The 18,049-nt window shown below is 42.7% G+C and overlaps 1 protein-coding gene across 2 annotated transcripts in view; it reads right to left on the reverse strand.

Annotated features, from left to right (window-relative positions):
* HDAC9 (histone deacetylase 9) overlaps positions 1-18,049 on the reverse strand; it is a 778,880-nt gene that overhangs the window by 694,538 nt on the left and 66,293 nt on the right. For both annotated transcript variants that reach the window (XM_089673174.1, XM_089673175.1), the window contains exon 2: positions 2,622-2,733. In XM_089673174.1, the coding sequence (XP_089529300.1) occupies positions 2,622-2,733 (112 nt within the window). The remainder of the gene's footprint in view (positions 1-2,621; positions 2,734-18,049) is intronic.

Consider the following 18,049-nt stretch of genomic DNA (forward strand, 5'->3'; position numbering starts at 1 on the left):
TCTCTGCAGGGACACTTTTTGCCGGCTGTAGAAGGGATGAAAATCGGCCGATCGGGAAAAATTCGATTCGTGCATCCGAAGTTTGCTAATATTCGGATTCGGTGCGAATCGAATTTTTCCTAATATTCGAAACGAATTCCACTTCGCCAAGTTCGATTCGCTCATCTCTAGACAGGAGTTTTAACCATTCAAAATTTTTTGAAAGATGTTTTGGTTTAAATACTCTTTAGGTTCTTAACTAGAGATGTGCACAACGAATAATTTAGTTTCAGTTTCGATCAATTCGTTATGTCAATGATTTTGTTTCATCATTATCGTAGCCTCCCTGGCGGTATTCCCGAGTGTAGCTCGGGGTAAAGTTTCAGTACCACAAGCGGTAACCCTAAGCTACACTCGGGCTTACCATGCGGCGCTGCTCTGGGATCTGTTCTTCTCTTACCTTGTCCTGCGCTCCCGCGATGTCCCTCCTGCAGTGTCCCCTGTAATGTCCTCCAGCAGATGCCAGCATCTGTCATCTGGGTTCTGTCCCCTGGGAGCGTCGGGACGTACAGGGACGGAACGGCGGGAAATTTGAAAATGACAAAAAGTGACATTCACTAAATTCACTAAAATCACATAGTAAAACATTACTGTATCAAACCATTTCACATACATTTTGTCCCGAGTGCTTTGTCCTGTGCCCTGCCTTCATTTTTACTGTTCTTTCTGCCTGGAAACTGAGAAAAGTCCATGGCATCCAAAAGGCGTCCCTTTAGGTCAAAATCGGTTTTAGACCAGCTAGAGAACAGCGATAGTAAAGTAGAACCACTTGCAGAATTGAGTGATAATGATTCGTGGGGAAATTCGTCATCAGACACTGAAAACGATTTTTCGACTTTGCTCAGTGATGTGTGAGCTTGGCGCTATATTTCAAATTTCAGTGTTTTTGGTTTGATTATATTATTGAATTAAATGTATTATTATTATAATATTATTATGTTTATGATTATTTATTAAATTATAATTTATGATTTCATGTTTAAAATTTTAACATATGCGAGATGTTTACTAGACTCTTGTTTGGACAGATTTCAGCAAGTTATTCCTAAAAATTACAGGCCTACAATAAAAAAAAATACATATTTCCATGCAAAAAAAGGTACCACTTTGAACACAGAAATATGGACATAATCAGACCGCTAGGAAGGTTAAAATGATTAGTTGTCAGAATTAGTTTTGTATATTCAAACTCATTTCTTGTATTTGTTATTTTTTCATAAGGTATTTCAGAAGATTTGGACTCATTTGTTATGTTGTTATGTTGTTTCTAGTGACTCCCATGCAAGTTGCTTGCTACTTCATTGTGACTTGCTTGACTTTGGCCAATTATAACTATACAGAGTGTGAAAATATTATTGAACTCACATAACTCTCTGAATTTTCAAACAAATGAAAGAAATAAATATTAATTAATTCATTGTTTTCATTGTAATTTACTTTGGATTCATTGAAATTTGTTACTATTGTGATTCGGAGATTTGGATACATCCGAAAAAGGAAAATGCAGATGAATAAAACTGAGTAGATACAAAAGTAACAATGTTTATAAATACTTTTTTGACAGCATCAGCTTCTACAGCTGCTGTATTTACACAGCAGCTCTGAGCTATGATTTAGGCTGCATTCATACTTTCGCTTAACTGGAACAAGTGTTTCTGCTTATAATTTTTTTGAGTGATTTACATGCGATTTTGTGTTTCACAAATAGGGCAGCCCATTCACTTCATGGGCTGCCCTATTCGTATTTCTCAGCCAAAAAGGAGCAGGAGTGGCACATTTCTAAAACTTGCATTTTGTCACAATCTCTGCATGAACACGGCATGCAACGATCGACGCAGAATGGCATCCTGCTTGGGGTGTCATTAAAAGCATGTTGTGAGTTCTGCTATGATTTGCAATCGCAGACAGAACCGAGATGTGAACAGGGTTTTAGACAAGCTGGGAATTAATTACTGACAAATGCAAGGTGGAATGGCAGTGGGGCTGAATAACAGGGAGTACTAAACATGCCCTGTGTAATGACATTTTTGGGGCATGTGTAGCACACCCAGTGTCCACAACTGAATACAGAGCATAATTATAATACAAATAATTAATTTAAAACATTATCTTACAACTTAAGCAAAATTATGGGTTAGGGAAACACTTGGTGAAAATCAGTTACATCATCAATCATCATTAGCGCATCCACGGGTGGGTCTGGTGTCTCTCCTGACTCATTCTTCCATGTAAGCATGGAATACAGGTCTGGTGTGTGCAGCATATGCTTACATTGTAATCTCAGCCTGTTATATACACAGACTCCACAGACCATAGTGCAGCATCTCATCATGTAGAAGGACACAGGCTCATTCTTTACTACTCCTTTTATTTTCACTCTCCATGGCAATGACACATTATTATATTATGCAACTCATTATCAAAAATGTATACAATCAGTCACTGTCCTTGAAACACTAAAGCAGCAAACACATATACATACTGTATGTTAAATTCTGTATCTTTATCAACATTAATTAAATATAAGGAATACATTAAGTCCATACGTGACACAATGTGTACATGTGCAAGAAAAGACTGACCTGGCTGTGTTGTAGTGCTCATGGTTGGTGAAGACATTCTGGCCTGCTGTTTGATAGAGATCCCAGATCTGATAGGAATGTATTTTATTGCTCCGTAACTGAAAAGCAGGGTCTGAAAAAGTAGATCTGAAAGTCAAAATTTGAGCCATGCTATTTTATTGTTATATGATCATACTCCTTTCTTAAATTTTGCTTACATTTTTTTTGTATTACTGCAGCCCAGTTTAATATTGGCTTTGTTTGGATCTCTGGTGGACAACCTACTATATAATCATTATCCTTTTGCATACTTTTTAGGGAAAATAAATAGCAAAGATAGTCAAGGGACATCCCAATGTCCTAATTAAAAAAGGCAGCCTCTTGTGTTAACTGTTTGTTCACTGTAAAATTATGATTATGCTGGTTTTTATCCAATGATCAAACCAAGGGTGGAGAAGTGGCACAAAAAGCTAAAAACCTGAATCAGGAGACTGTGGGGGTCACCTGACTGACTGTACAGTGGTATCTGAAATAAAAGATAGAACGTTCATATATTATATATAATTAATTTATATAAATAATAATTTTAATTGTAACTGTATAGTCAGCTGATTGCCTAGAGTTCTGCTTTAAGGGGGAAGACAGTCAACTGTACAGTGCAGTAAAATAAATATAATTGGCTGCTGTGGGTTATTGTCATTTTCCCTTCATCGCTGCTCTTTGCACACTTTTTACTACCACAACCAGCAGGTAGTGTTAGAAATTTGAAATAATATGTTATTTGCAGAGTAGTAAAGTGCTATATGTTAGCTTCCATCAAAAAAAAAAAAAAAAATAGGTTGGGCTATACTTTAAAGTGGTTGTAAACCTCAGACATGAAATCTGAACAAAGCATATCCCTCTTCAGCAGTGTTTCTTATCCTTTTTAACCCAGAGGAACCCCAATAATAATTTCCAGGTCTCAGCGAACCCTTACTTAAACCAACGAACAGTGCTTAATGGCAAAAATGCTCTATGTATTGGTGGTCATTAGGAACAATGCAACCCTTACAGTCTTACAGTCTTACAGTGGTGGCCAGAATACCACCCTTCCAGACAGTTTATAAGACAGCTGGTGTGATGATGCTGGCTTTACCAAGTGGTGCAGGTCCTGGAACAATGCAGGCACCATCAAATGAGAGGTCAATGAGCCACAGTTCAGGGAACCCCTAGCAACCCCGGGAGGAACCCTAGGGTTGAGAATGGCTGCTCTACAGTGTCACTTCTGACAAGTGTTTCTGACACCAAAATAAAAAGGTGACAGGGGAGGGAGCACCAGCACACAGCCTGCCATTGACGGTGTCAGCTCTGTTATTGTGTGCTGTGTAAAGGGGGTGGGTCCCTTCCCTCCAATCAGCCCTCATTGAGAACTGCAGTGTGTAGCTTCAATCAGATAAACAGGTACAACTTACATAGGAGGATTTGTTTCAACTCTGTGTAACACCTGAGGCTAGTCACTTCACTGATACAGTATGTAAGGGTTTACAATCACTTTAGGAACAGTGCTGTAACTATGTATGCAGTTAGGTTCCATAGCAGAGCCATTTAGGGCCCATTGCTGACACATAATGCATAATGATACATAATACTAACTGCTGTCACAACTATTATATCTAAAATACAGTATATGTTTTTGCTAAAGGCTATTGTTGCCATCATAACTCGCTATGTAAACAGACAGTGCTGGGTTTTCTTGCCTCTAGGCTCCTATAAGGTGCATGGTCTGTTAAAGCTATTGTTAAACACTTGTTAAAACTGGCCATACAGTTATTTCTTTTTTTAGTTCAGTCAGCAGGCTGAACAAGAAAACTAAACAAGCGAGGTGGATGGGGGAATCACAACTGCCAGCACCCATAATTGTCAGAATACAACTGTGGGTGCCAGCGAGTTTGCTTCAGCCACTGATCAACGAAACATTTTCCAACTTGTCCCTTCAACAGAAGTCATCTTATCAGTCAAGTCCTGTCGAATAGAATAGCTCACACATGGATTGGTTGAATTTCAATCAGTATGTGGCCAGCATATTAATTATATGTATGTGTAACATATATAATCACTCCCTCTTTCCTTTATAGGCATTGTCCAGGGTCTAACTCTATTTCTTCAACCAACATACCTGCCAAAAGATGATGCAATCCTTGTGCCCATGTAGTAGATGAGATATTCTTAGTTGTGTATATGCAGATTGTCTAACATAGCTAAGCCCTCCTGCTGGAGTCTCACCCTCTGGGACCTCAAGAAAATTACAATGTACAACCAGAGTGATCAGTGGGTAAGAGAAAGTGATGAAATGCTTCCTCCTGCCTGAGTCAGAGGATTCATATCCCACATTTCTCTTCTCAGGTACACTTTGAGAGACTGAATAAGTCATTTTAATGAAGCCCAATAACTTAAAATGATAAAAATGTTACATTAGAAAGAAATGGTTTTCAAATGTTTGCAGCATTGAGAAGCAAGCAATCGATTGTATTTGATTTAGTCACACGGTTGCCCTTGGATGCAACTTTGAAATGGTTTGCATATTCTATGGGGCCAAAATCATGCTGGAATGGCAATAAAGTAGTACAGGAACCTTTTCTAAATCTTGCCATGTTGAGTTGCATTGATGTGACCAGGCACCATTTAAGATAATGTGATTACTTTGTCATTTGATTCTGTGCAACTCAAGTTGAGTTTGAAATTGCACTAGTGTGAATGGGGCGTTAGGACTGAGCCCATTACGTTAGGGGTGCCTTCACCCTTCTTCCCTAACAGCCCCAGATTCCAAGGGCATACACAGCTATGTCCTACACAAGTTCCACTGGCTATCACTGTAATCATAGTAAATGTAGTGATGTAGATGCAGTTTGAAAGGAAAAGGCCAACTATGCCAACTGCCTTGATTACAGTGACAGGCAGGGGGGCTATGACAACAGAATCTGGGACTTTTCAGGGTTCTGGTGGTCATTTTAAGGGATCCTATGATATATTAGCCCTAGGTCCACCTATTTGTCAAAATGTTGTAAGTCTTCTAAATTTTGTGAACAGCACAGAGTTTATTATTCATTACCACTGATACTCTAAACCATATACTTCCTTTAATTACAAAGCGGTCTTGTTCACTTATCTACTAGGGTGGCAGAATAGTATACAAAGCCAAAGACAGGCCTGCATGTTTTATTTATTTTATTGAATTAGAATTCTCCCAGGAAGGAAAAACCCATTTTCTGTACGGCCGAGCAAGACCAATGGATTTTCCAATTATACTTATCTTGAGACACTGGTGAACGGAAAAATATTGCTTTTAAACTTAATATTTAATTTACTTGTGCCTGTAATGGAAGAATAATTTAGACGAATTCTCATGGGTATTTCTTCCTTACATAGTTGATACAGTATATTTATGTACTGTTTATATATATATATATATATATATATATATATAAAATATACTGTAGATATATAGATATATATACACTCACTGGCCACTTTATTAGGTACACCTTGCTAGTACCGGGTTGGACCCCCTTTTGCCTTCAGAGCTGCCTTATTTCTTCATGGCATAGATTCAACAGGGAGTTGAAAAATTCCTCAGAGATTTTGGTCCATATTGACATGATAGCATCACACAGTTGCTGCAGATTTACCGGCTTTACATCCATGATGTGAATCTCCCACCCCACCACATCCCAATACACACCATGGATCAAAAGGTGAAATGTCAGCCCTCCCTATCTCTGATAGTACTCCACCTGCCCCTGGAGGTTAGGTGGGCGCTACATACATATTGTATTGCGTATGGCCAGCTTCAGTGTTTTAATTAGAATTTTGACGCTTTGAATAGAGTTAAGAAGAGTTAAGACTTCTGTCAAGTGTTTTGGGGAGATTTTTCTTTATTTACTCTGTGACGTCCATAAAAGAACTGGGCAGAGTGCATAACTCCTAAATTTCTAATATGAAAAAGAGGGGCCCTTTCTACCACAAAGTTTGCAGGCAAATGACACACCCCTGGCAAACACTCTAGATAGAAGTGCATTTTTTTCACCACCAAGGTTTCTTTTAATTGGCTTCTCAAAATACTAAATGCAATAATTTAGAGAAGACCCCTAAATAGTCCATGAATGGGTTTCAGGGGGTTCGTGAGAGTAAGATTAAAAAAATAATAATAATAATTACATTCACTATACAGCCTTCTCCTTGTCCCAATCAATACGTTCCCATTGAAAACAATTAAAGAAAATGCACCCTGCTTCTGCTTATTGCACCAACCGCTAAGCTTATCTTGACTCATTGTTTAGCATTTAAACTTGTACCATCATTTTGTGCTGCTTCATAATAGCAAGTGCTAATTCTCATTTTCTAGAAGTAGTAGTAGTAGATTTGAGCAGATTTAAAATTGTTTTATTTAATTTGCACAAGTTGATTGTATTTAATTGTTTGTAATGAGTGGCCATTTACATGAAACGAGTGAGTTTTTTTGTTAAGATTGTGAAAAAATGTATATATGTTTAGCCCACGCATCTACACAATGTCAAAAATTCATGTTTTGCCATTGGTTATAATGGTGTGGTGATTATGCACATATGCAATGTTTGCATTATAGATGTGGGAATATAACCAATGGCAAAACGTGAATTTTTGAGATTGTATAGAGGTTATGCACCTATGTAATGTTTAATATAGATGCATGGTCTAAACATGTATACATTTTTTCACATTTTGGTGGTATTCTACACCCTTAAGCCTGCTGCAATTATTTTAGTTTTGTTTCATTTATAGCAAATATATTGTATATGAATTAATATATTGGACACATATTCATAAGCACATGAGCACTATTTGTTATTAATTTTTTGTTAAGATTGTTTACTTTATTCAAACGTTGTGTATGTCATATATGTACAAGGTAATCAAATTTCAATAAAATAAAGGACATGTATTCTTTGCATGCAAAGTTGTGTTTATGTAAATATTTCTGGGGATATGTGGTCCATAGTTTTCATCAGCTTCTTAAAGCGGTTCATGTCTCAAAAAAGATTAAGAACCACCAATTTAGAGGTTCGATGAAAAAGTTTAAAATAGTACAACGTTTTGGTATTTATATAGTACATTTTATAAACATAAGTATATTATTATTATTATTATTACTACGAGTTTATATAGCGCCAAAGGGTTTGCTCAGCGCTGTACAATAGAAGTATATACATCAGACCAAAAGCAGGGACATTTGGGGAGCAAAGAGGAACAGTCTCTCCAAGCTGGGACAGGTAGAAATTATGGGAGGGGTTGTCACAGCAATAAAAATATTCCCATCGCCACTAAAACAATTTTTTTGTCTGTGTTCCTGTTGAGGAACTCCCTTTGGTGTCCGTTTATGACACACAGAATAGCTGAGATTCAGAGGATCACAGCTATTCTCTGGTCATTCACAGTTTATGACACCCAGGAGAACATGTTCAGCCCTTCTCCGGAGATCTGTGTTCTCCCTCCAGATTCTCCAGCCCAGAGCTGGAGAATCAGAGGGACCGAAAACTAAGCAGAGATAATTTACCTCTGTTTAGTAAACTGATCTTTTACTGTAATCTCGCGAGATTATAGTAAAATCAGCCGTTTTCCAGCATTTGTAGACCATTCTCCCTTCGTTTGGAGAACTGATCTACATATGCTTCATAAACGGCATTCACAGGAGAACTGTGTTCTCCGAGAATGCCGGAGAACTGAGCAGCGATCTATTACTGCTGGTTCATAAACGGACACCTTTGTGTCTTGATAGGAAAGGAGGGAAAATCTCCCAAATAGGGACACATACAGTGGTAAAAATCTGACAAAGACTATAACCCTTATTTGCTCCATCCAAAATAAATTGCATGGTTTTGGCAGACAGTCTGTATCTAGGATTATACATCTGTACCTGTATATATGTATACAGATAAATCTGTGTTTACTGGCAAACACCACATCCTGTCATTGACTTGTACAGCAGGCTGTACGCAACACCTGTGACTCTCAGGCACATAAATATGGCCCATTAGTGCGGTGCACAGCCCTATGTTTATGAGCCATGTGAAGACAGCTGCCTTGGATCCAAAGATCTGCTGATTATCTAGACCAGGGATGTCCAACCTGTGGCCCAAGACATATACTGTATGAATGCGGTCCAACACAATATTGTAAACTTACTTTAAAATGTTAATTTTTGGAGACTTTTTTGTAAAAATGTATTGACACTTAGTGAACACATGCAGTCAAAGAAAAAATTACCAGAGTCTATTTACTGGGCTTTTGTAAGTTTTATGTTCCCAAAGAAAAAACTCCCACTCTTCACAATCATGCCTTATTCATGTCATCAGTTTTCGGCAGCACCTACATTTGTGAGCAACTTTTTTCAAAGATGAAGCAAATGAAGGGCAAAATTAGAACCAAAATATCTTATGAGCAGCTGAAAATTCATTGAGAATTGCTTCTACAACTATCAAACCAGATATTGATGCGTTAGTTTATCAAAAACAGTGTCAAATATTGCATTGGTTTTATAACAACTTTTATAACAAAAAAAAAATTACAAAACAATTCAGTTTTATTACTCAGATAAGTACATTATCCATATCAGTGATCGTTAACTTGTGATCTTTTTTTGCTCATCGGCTATCCTTCTGTTGGTGTATTTTATGTGTGACCCAAGACAATTCTTCTTGGTTGGGCACCCTTGGTCTAGACAAATAAAATGTTTCAAGTCTTTCAGGTGAGCTGGCATTGAGCAATACTATTTCTATATAAAGCAGAATGGAAACACCAATATAAGGTAACTTATTCTTTCCAAAGATGTTCCTGTCAGAATCTTTACTTATAAATAGACCTATTCTCACCGGGCAGTGACTCTGCATGAATAATTCTTTACTGTGAAGTTTATGAATATTATATCCATATTTCTTTCTGATCCCATCATCAAGGTCAACACAGTTTCCTGCATTCTGGATAGCATGCCTAATTTATCTCCCAGGGAATATCACAATTCTGCTGCCTATTTATAGCAACATCTACAAAGAAAAAATCTCAAAAATATATAAATTATGTACAACTTTTTTCCCTGTCTCTTGGCAATGAATAACAATTCAACTGACGAAAATCAATAACTCTTATAATATGTGACAAACACAGGAAATGCTTTGGCCATAAATGAGGTTGCTTTGATAGGCTATGGATCTTCATAATATAATTTATTAATGCCTGTAACTGTGTCATGCCACTTATAGTGGTCTCTCATTCAGACATTTTCCATTGTCTGTCTGGGGCTGTATTGCATCTAGACCAGCTTTCCTTCACTCCAAGACTTGCCTCATACTTCAGATTTGTAAAGGCTATTGTTTCAACTAGTGGTATAGCAGGGGTAACAGAGACAAATTGTGGAGCTTCACTATCAGACAGTGACACCTAAAGCAGAACCTCATGCAAAAAGGGAAGTTCCTCAACCTCCCCCCCTCCTCTGCCATATTTGGAATATATTTTTTTTTTTGGGGGGGGGGGAGTGGGTACCTGCCAAACTTAGGTACCCACTCCCCCCAAAAAAATATATATATTCCAAATATGGCAGAAGGGGGGGGGGAGAGTGGAACTTCCCTTTTTGAGTGAGGTTTTGCTTTAGGTGTCACTTATGCTGAGATCGCCTAGATTGTCCAAGCAGAAGTTGTAAAAAATTTTTGACATTTGTAATATATTTTCAGTTTTAAGTCCTTTGAAACACTGCATTGTCCTCTTTAAGAAAAGTATCTCTATTTCTGTGCACCACAAGTGCACAGAGAAGTAAATACATTGCCAGCTGTTACTGTCAGTAACAGCTGCAAAAATCTACATGATCAAGAGCATTGTTAACTGATTCCTTATCATTAGCAGAGACCAGGAGCTGTCAGTGACAGTGCAATCTCACATCTAGGAGCACGCTGAGCTGCATGCTCCTAGTTGTTAAATGGATTGTAGAGTAATGTTCCCTCAACATGGGGCAACTTGAAGAGGAACAATAATCTAAGGGATGGAGGTGGTTAAACAGCCCAATGCACTTAAGGTTATCATGTTGCTTCTCTGAGAAAATAGAGCCAGCTACCTCCCGCAATACAAAAAGCTGAATTTAAATAAAGGAATGCGCTAAAACCACAAACTATTCCTAATTTAGTGTAGAAACATTAGTGCAAAAGATATATATATCTATTCTCAATTAATATCAAAAAATATCAAAATTATGTGCAAAACTATTTTTTAATGCATAGGTAATTTAAATAATTAAATTTGTGAATATAAAAATTGTCCAATTCTGAATTTCTTCAAATGTCCAAACAAATCCTTTTCAAATTCAGGTGCTCTCAAAGAAATTGTGCCAAAATCCACCACCAAAGTAAAGTTGGGTAACTCACCAGAGCTCCATGATGATCAATCTCTAGATCAGCAAAAAACGCTTTTTGCTCTGGGAGCAGATGCAATAAATCAACTTCTCAGGTGTGATGATTAGAGATGAGCGAATTATTCAAAAATTCGGTTCGACTGATTCGCCGAATTCGCCGAATAAATTCGCTTCGAGCCGAATATATTCGCTGCAAATTTAACTTATAAAAAGGGTGTTTCTAGGCTTCAGAGAGCCTTTATATTAGTGCAGAACACTGTACCTTTAATTTAAATGCCCTTGGAGTCTGCTGGGGAAGAGAAATAATACTGTCAGTCAGTATGACATGCAGATGAGAGCCGTCGATCTTAGAATCACCGCACACTTCACTCATTTGGGCCAAAACCAGAGTGTGGAGCCACAGTGTGGCGGTGGAGGCAGCAGCAATGGGAGGCCATACAGCACCCTATGACAAAATGGAACCCACCAGCAGTGTGAGGAGACCTGAAAGTGGCACATGGCAGAGTGTGGCGATGGAGACAGCAGCAATGGGAGGCCGTACAGGGACCCATGACACACTCTGGACCTGGCAGCAGCATGAGGAGGCGGTACAGGGGCCCATGACAGATTACGGGCCTGGCAGCAGCATGAGGAGTCGGTACGGGGGCCCATGGCAGATTACGGGCCTGGCAGCAGCATGAAGAGGCGGTACAGGGGCCCATGGCAGAGTGGCGGAGCGTAAGCAGCTAAAATTGAAGGCCATACAGAGGCCTATGTTAAAAAGTCCCCCCAGCAGCAGCGTGGGGAGACGACTATCAAGAGTCCAATGGCAGAGTGGCGGAGCAGAAGCAGCTTCAATTGAAGGCCATACACAGGCCTAGGTTTAAAAGTCCCTCACAGTTAATTCCAATAACGAACTCTACTCCTCCGTGCAATCTACTTACGAGACCCTGGGCAGGCCTGGGTCCAATTTGTGGTAGAGACTGGTTTTGTTCAGCCATGCTTGAGCGAGTAATAACAGGTCTGTGCTGCCCTTTGGTGTCTGGCTTAATGCGCACAACACTGAACGTCCCAGCGTTTGTCAATGATTTGCCATTAAGTGATGCAAACCCGCTGAACCACGTTCATGAGGAGCCGGTACAGGGGGCCATGAATCAGTATGGACCTGGCAGCAGCGTGAGCAGACGACAGAGGCACATGGTGCAGGGTGGCGGTGTAGGCAGCATTATTCTGAAGCCATACACAGGCCTAGGTTAAAAAGCGGAAGCCGTCAGCAGCGTGAGCAGATGACAGAGGCACATGGCGCAGGGTGGCGGTGGAGGCAGCAGCAATGGAAGGCCATACAGCACCCTATCACAAAATGGAACCCACCAACAGTGTAAGGAGACCTGAAAGTGGCACATGGCAGAGTCTGGCGATGAAGTCAGCAGCAATGGGAGGCCGTACAGGGACCCATGAGACACTCTGGACCTGGCAGCAGCAAGAGGAGGCGGTACAGGGGCCCATGGCAGAGTGGCGAAGCGTAAGCAGCTTAAATTGAAGGCCATACAGAGGCCTATGTTAAAAAGTCCCCCCAGCAGCAGTGTGGGGAGACGACTATCAAGAGTCCAATGGCAGAGTGGCGGAGCAGAAGCAGCTTCAATTGAAGGCCATACACAGGCCTAGGTTAAAAAGTCCCCCCAGCAGCAGCGTGGGGAGACGACTATCAAGAGTCCAATGGCAGAGTGGCGGAGCGGAAGCAGCTTCAATTGAAGGCCATACACAGGCCTAGGTTAAAAAGTCCCCCCAGCAGCAGTGTGGGGAGACGACTATCAAGAGTCCAATGGCTGAGTGGCGATCCGGGAAGTCAGCGTTGTGATTGCAGATACAATGCAGAGATTCTATGAGGTGATGCCGTGGGTGCGAAGAAGATCATATACCGTCGTACTTCCATCCATAAGACGGAACAACCTGCGAACCAGGAGCTTTATTGCCCTGACCCGCTGAGCAGCTTCTGGGATACCCAAGAGGCCCATGGCAGAGTGGCGGAGCGTAAGCAGCTTCAATTAAAGGCCATACAGAGGCCTATGTTAAAAAGTCCCCCCAGCAGCAGCGTGGGGAGACGACTATCAAGAGTCCAATGGCAGAGTGGCGGAGCGGAAGCAGCTTCAATTGAAGGCCATACACAGGCCTAGGTTAAAAAGTCCCCCCAGCAGCAGTGTGGGGAGATGACTATCAAGAGTCCAATGGCTGAGTGGCGATCCGGGAAGTCAGCGTTGTGATTGCAGATGCAATGCAGAGATTCTATGAGGTGATGCCGTGGGTGCGAAGAAGATCATATACCGTCGTACTTCCATCCATAAGACGGAACAACCTGCGAACCGGGAGCTTTATTGCCCTGACCCGCTGAGCAGCTTCTGGGATACCCAAGAGGCCCATGGCAGAGTGGCGGAGCGTAAGCAGCTTCAATTAAAGGCCATACAGAGGCCTATGTTAAAAAGTCCCCCCAGCAGCAGCGTGGGGAGACGACTATCAAGAGTCCAATGGCAGAGTGGCGGAGCGGAAGCAGCTTCAATTGAAGGCCATACACAGGCCTAGGTTAAAAAGTCCCCCCAGCAGCAGTGTGGGGAGACGACTATCAAGAGTCCAATGGCTGAGTGGCGATCCGGGAAGTCAGCGTTGTGATTGCAGATGCAATGCAGAGATTCTATGAGGTGATGCCGTGGGTGCGAAGAAGATCATATACCGTCGTACTTCCATCCATAAGACGGAACAACCTGCGAACCGGGAGCTTTATTGCCCTGACCCGCTGAGCAGCTTCTGGGATACCCAAGAGGCCCATGGCAGAGTGGCGGAGCGTAAGCAGCTTCAATTAAAGGCCATACAGAGGCCTATGTTAAAAAGTCCCCCCAGCAGCAGCGTGGGGAGACGACTATCAAGAGTCCAATGGCAGAGTGGCGGAGCGGAAGCAGCTTCAATTGAAGGCCATACACAGGCCTAGGTTAAAAAGTCCCCCCAGCAGCAGTGTGGGGAGACGACTATCAAGAGTCCAATGGCTGAGTGGCGAACCGGGAAGTCAGCGTTGTGATTGCAGATGCAATGCAGAAATTTTATGAGGTAATGCCGTGGGTGCGAAGAAGATCATATACCGTCGTACTTCCATCCATAAGACGGAACAACCTGCGAACCGGGAGCTTTATTGCCCTGACCCGCTGAGCAGCTTCTGGGATACCCAAGAGTTTGGCTTCTGTGGGGAATATGGTTGAAAACTGAAACTTAAAGGCATGTTGACGGAAGGGCACCAGTGTCAGTGCTCCGGAGGGAATATAGCTTCAAAGCTGACACTTAAAGGTATATCAACGGTCAGAGACCACAGGAAGTGGAGCTTGCGTCTTAAATCGACTGAATGTGGCAGACGTGAAACGTCTACGGGCCGTATATGAAACGGGTTGTTCCTCTTTCTGGAATAAGTGTTGGAAATGGCCACTCTTTTTGGTGTGGCGTTTTGTCTATTTAATTACGATAACGGACTCTACTCCTCCGTGCAATCTAGTTACGAGACCCTGGGCAGGTCTGGGTCCAATTTGTGGTAGAGACTGGTTTTGTTCAGCCATGCTTGAGCGAGTAATAACAGGTCTGTGCTGCCCTTTGGTGTCTGGCTTAATGCGCACAACACTGAACGTCCCAGCATTTGTCAACGATTTGCCGTTAAGTGATGCAAACCCGCTGAACCACGTTCATGAGGAGCCGGTACAGGGGGCCATGAATCAGTATGGACCTGGCAGCAGTGTGAGGAGACCCGAAAGTGGCACATGGCGCAGGGTGGCGGTGGAGGCAGCAGTATTCGGAAGACATACACAGGACTAGTTTAAAAAGCGGAAGCCGTCAGCAGCGTGAGCAGACGACAGAGGCACATGGCGCAGGGTGGCGGTGGAGGCAGCAGTATTCGGAAGCCATACACAGGCCTAGGGTAAAAAGCGGAAGCCGTCAGCAGCGTGAGCACACGACAGAGGCACATGGCGCAGGGTGGCGGTGGAGGCAGCAGTATTCGGAAGCCATACACAGGCCTAGGTTTAAAACTGGAACCCAGCAGCGTGAGCAGACGACAAAGACGCAGATGGCAGAGGATGGATCTGGCAGCAGTATGAGAAGGCGGTACAGGGGCCCGTGGCACAGTGTGGTGATGGGGGCTACAGCAACTGGATGCCAGAAAGTGGCCGATAGGGCTATATACTGCATGGAATTATAAAGTTGTAAAGACAGCGGCCTATAAGGCTATACACACTATAACAATCATGACTTGATTGACCATTGGCCTATAAGGCTATACACAGCATGAATATCATGACTTATTCTGAGAGTGGTTTGGAAGGCTATATACAAAAAGTAATTCATGAGCTGTCCGGACAGCGGACAATAAGTACATATATACAAATCAATTCATCAGCTGTCCAGCCAGCGGCCTCAAAGGCGACACATATAGAAAGCAATTCATGAGCTGTTCAGACAGCGGCCTCTAAGGCGACAGATATACAAAGCAATTCCCGAGGTGTTCAGGGAGCGGCCTGAACGGCTAGGTTATTACTAAATATATTTTTGTGGCCAAACATCGGCCTATAAATAGATGTCTACACCACAGTGACAAAAAATTATGTCGCCAGACAGCGGCCCCTAAGGCGACAGATATACAAAGCAATTCCCGAGGTGTTCAGTGAGCGGCTTGAACGGCTAGGTTATTACTAAATATATCTTTCTGGCCAAACATCGGCCTATAAATAGATGTCTACACAGTGACAAAAAAGTAGGTCGCCTTACAGCGGCGTATCCTACAAATTGACATTATAAGAAATGGTTTAGACCAAAAAAAAAAAAAAAAAACTTTGATGCGATGCTATACCTTAGTAGATTGTGGAAAGTCGACAAGTCAAGCGTAACTGTGTACATTACAGAAAATCTTAACAAGACAACCAAACATGTGGCCAAACCGTGACCGATACAACAAGTTAACAATGTAAGAAACAGGAGGGGGCCAAACCGTGGCCAATAAATAAACAGTCCACCTCATTGATGAGATGGACAACACGTGTCAAATAAATATTTTAAAAAATTGCTATTCCATCGGTCTGGAACTGGTCGACTATAAATAATTAAAAAGTTTAAATTCATGTGACAGTCGTCCAGCGACGTATAAATAATTTAAAAACACCAATTCATGAGGGGCCCGACCAGCAGAGTATAAGTCATTAAAAAGGTTCAATTCATGTGACGGTCGTCCAGCGAAGTATAAATAATTTAAAAACCCCAATTCATGAGGGGCCCGACCTGCAGAGTATAAGTCATTAAAAATGTGCAAAACATGAGTCGGCCGACCAGCAGCCTCTCAATAAAATATATATACAAATGTACGGATCAGGTGGAGGTCTTCCATTTGTCCCTAATAACATGTTTGGGGCATGATTCATGGCGGATTTAGTCAGTTGTGTCAGGAACTGTTGGTTTGAAATCCAGACTAATCCACGCCTGATTCATTTTCACAAACGTGAGTCTCTCCACACTTTGGGTGGACAGTCGTGTCCTCCGCGGAGTTACAATACCACCTGCCGCACTAAACACGCGCTCCGATGCCACGCTACTGGCTGGGCATGACAGCCTTTCAAGGGCAAATTCAGCTAGTTGGAGCCAAAGGTCAAGTTTCGTTGCCCAGTAGTCAAGGGGATTGTCTACCTCGGTTGGCAGGGTGCTGTCCAAGTAGGCCCAAGCCTGTTGTTTGAGGTCCTGCTCCAGGTCCACCTGATGCTGCTGCTGCTGCGGCTGGTTAGTAGTTTCCTCACTGCGCTGGTGAAGAAAGCTACTCATCATCGACTGCAGACTGAGGCAGCCGCTGCTGGTGGAGCTGCCACTGCTCCTACCACCCCACCCCTCCCCTGCTGCCATGGCAGCGGAACGCGAGCGCACAGGGCCCACAGTGTCTGAGGATGGACGTTGGCGCAGAAAGGCAGAGACCAACTGACTACATAGGTGGTTCTTATAGTACTTTATTTTGGCCTCCCTCTCAGCAGGTGTGAAAAAGGCCACCATTTTTGAACGGTAGCGAGGGTCCAACAAGGTGGACAGCCAAAAGTCATCCCTCTGTCTGATGGTTATTATTCGGCTGTCGCTACGCAAGCAACCGAGCATGCTATGGGCCATTTGTGCAAAGGAATGCGAGGGACTCCCTGCCTCCATCTCCACAGCATACTGCCACGGTGCGTCTGGGTCCTCTGTCTCCTCCTCCTCCTCTACCAGATGCTCCTGCTCCTCCACTCCTGTCCGCTGAGTGGAAAAACCACCCATTTCACTCAATAATTCCTGAGCACCAATGTCCTCCTCTACCTCCTCCTCTTCTTCCTGTCCTGCCCCCACAGGGGTCATGTGGCGTTGAGATCTGTGCGCCACGTCTACCGCACCCTGACCAGCCATTGTTAACAGCATTTGTTCCAGGACGTGCAACAGAGGAATGACGTCGTTCATCCCATAGTCCTGCCGACTCACGAATAGCGTGGCCTCCTCAAAGGGCCTGAGCAAGCGGCAGGTGTCACGCATGAGCTGCCAATGGCTGACATCTAAGTTACACAGGGGAGTACCTTTATCCGCTTGTAACATCAGGAAATCGGTGATGGCCTTTCGCTGTTCGTAAAGGCGGTCTAACATATGTAGGGTTGAATTCCACCTTGTTGCAACGTCGCAGATCAGGCGATGCTGTGGAATTCCGTTCTGCCGCTGCAGCTCAAGGAGGGTGTGCTTTGCGGTGTAGGAATGGCTGAAATGCATGCAAAGTTTACGTGACATTTTAAGGATGTCTTGCAGTGGGATGGTGGATTTTAGGAACCGCTTGACAACCAGATTGAACACGTGAGCCATGCATGGCGCATGGCACAACCTTCCTTGACGCAGAGCAGACACCATGTTCTTGCCGTTGTCGGTCAACATGGTTCCGATTTTCAGTTTGCGCGGAGACAGCCATCTGTCGATTTCTCTGTTCATTACACTCAGAAGTTCCTCCCCTGTGTGACTACGTTCGCCAAGGCATACCAGGTGCAGC

Source organism: Staurois parvus, unplaced genomic scaffold (genome assembly GCF_062004578.1).
Source record: "Staurois parvus isolate SC_StPar_1 unplaced genomic scaffold, SC_StPar_1.0 ptg000136l, whole genome shotgun sequence".
Taxonomy (NCBI): domain Eukaryota; kingdom Metazoa; phylum Chordata; class Amphibia; order Anura; family Ranidae; genus Staurois; species Staurois parvus.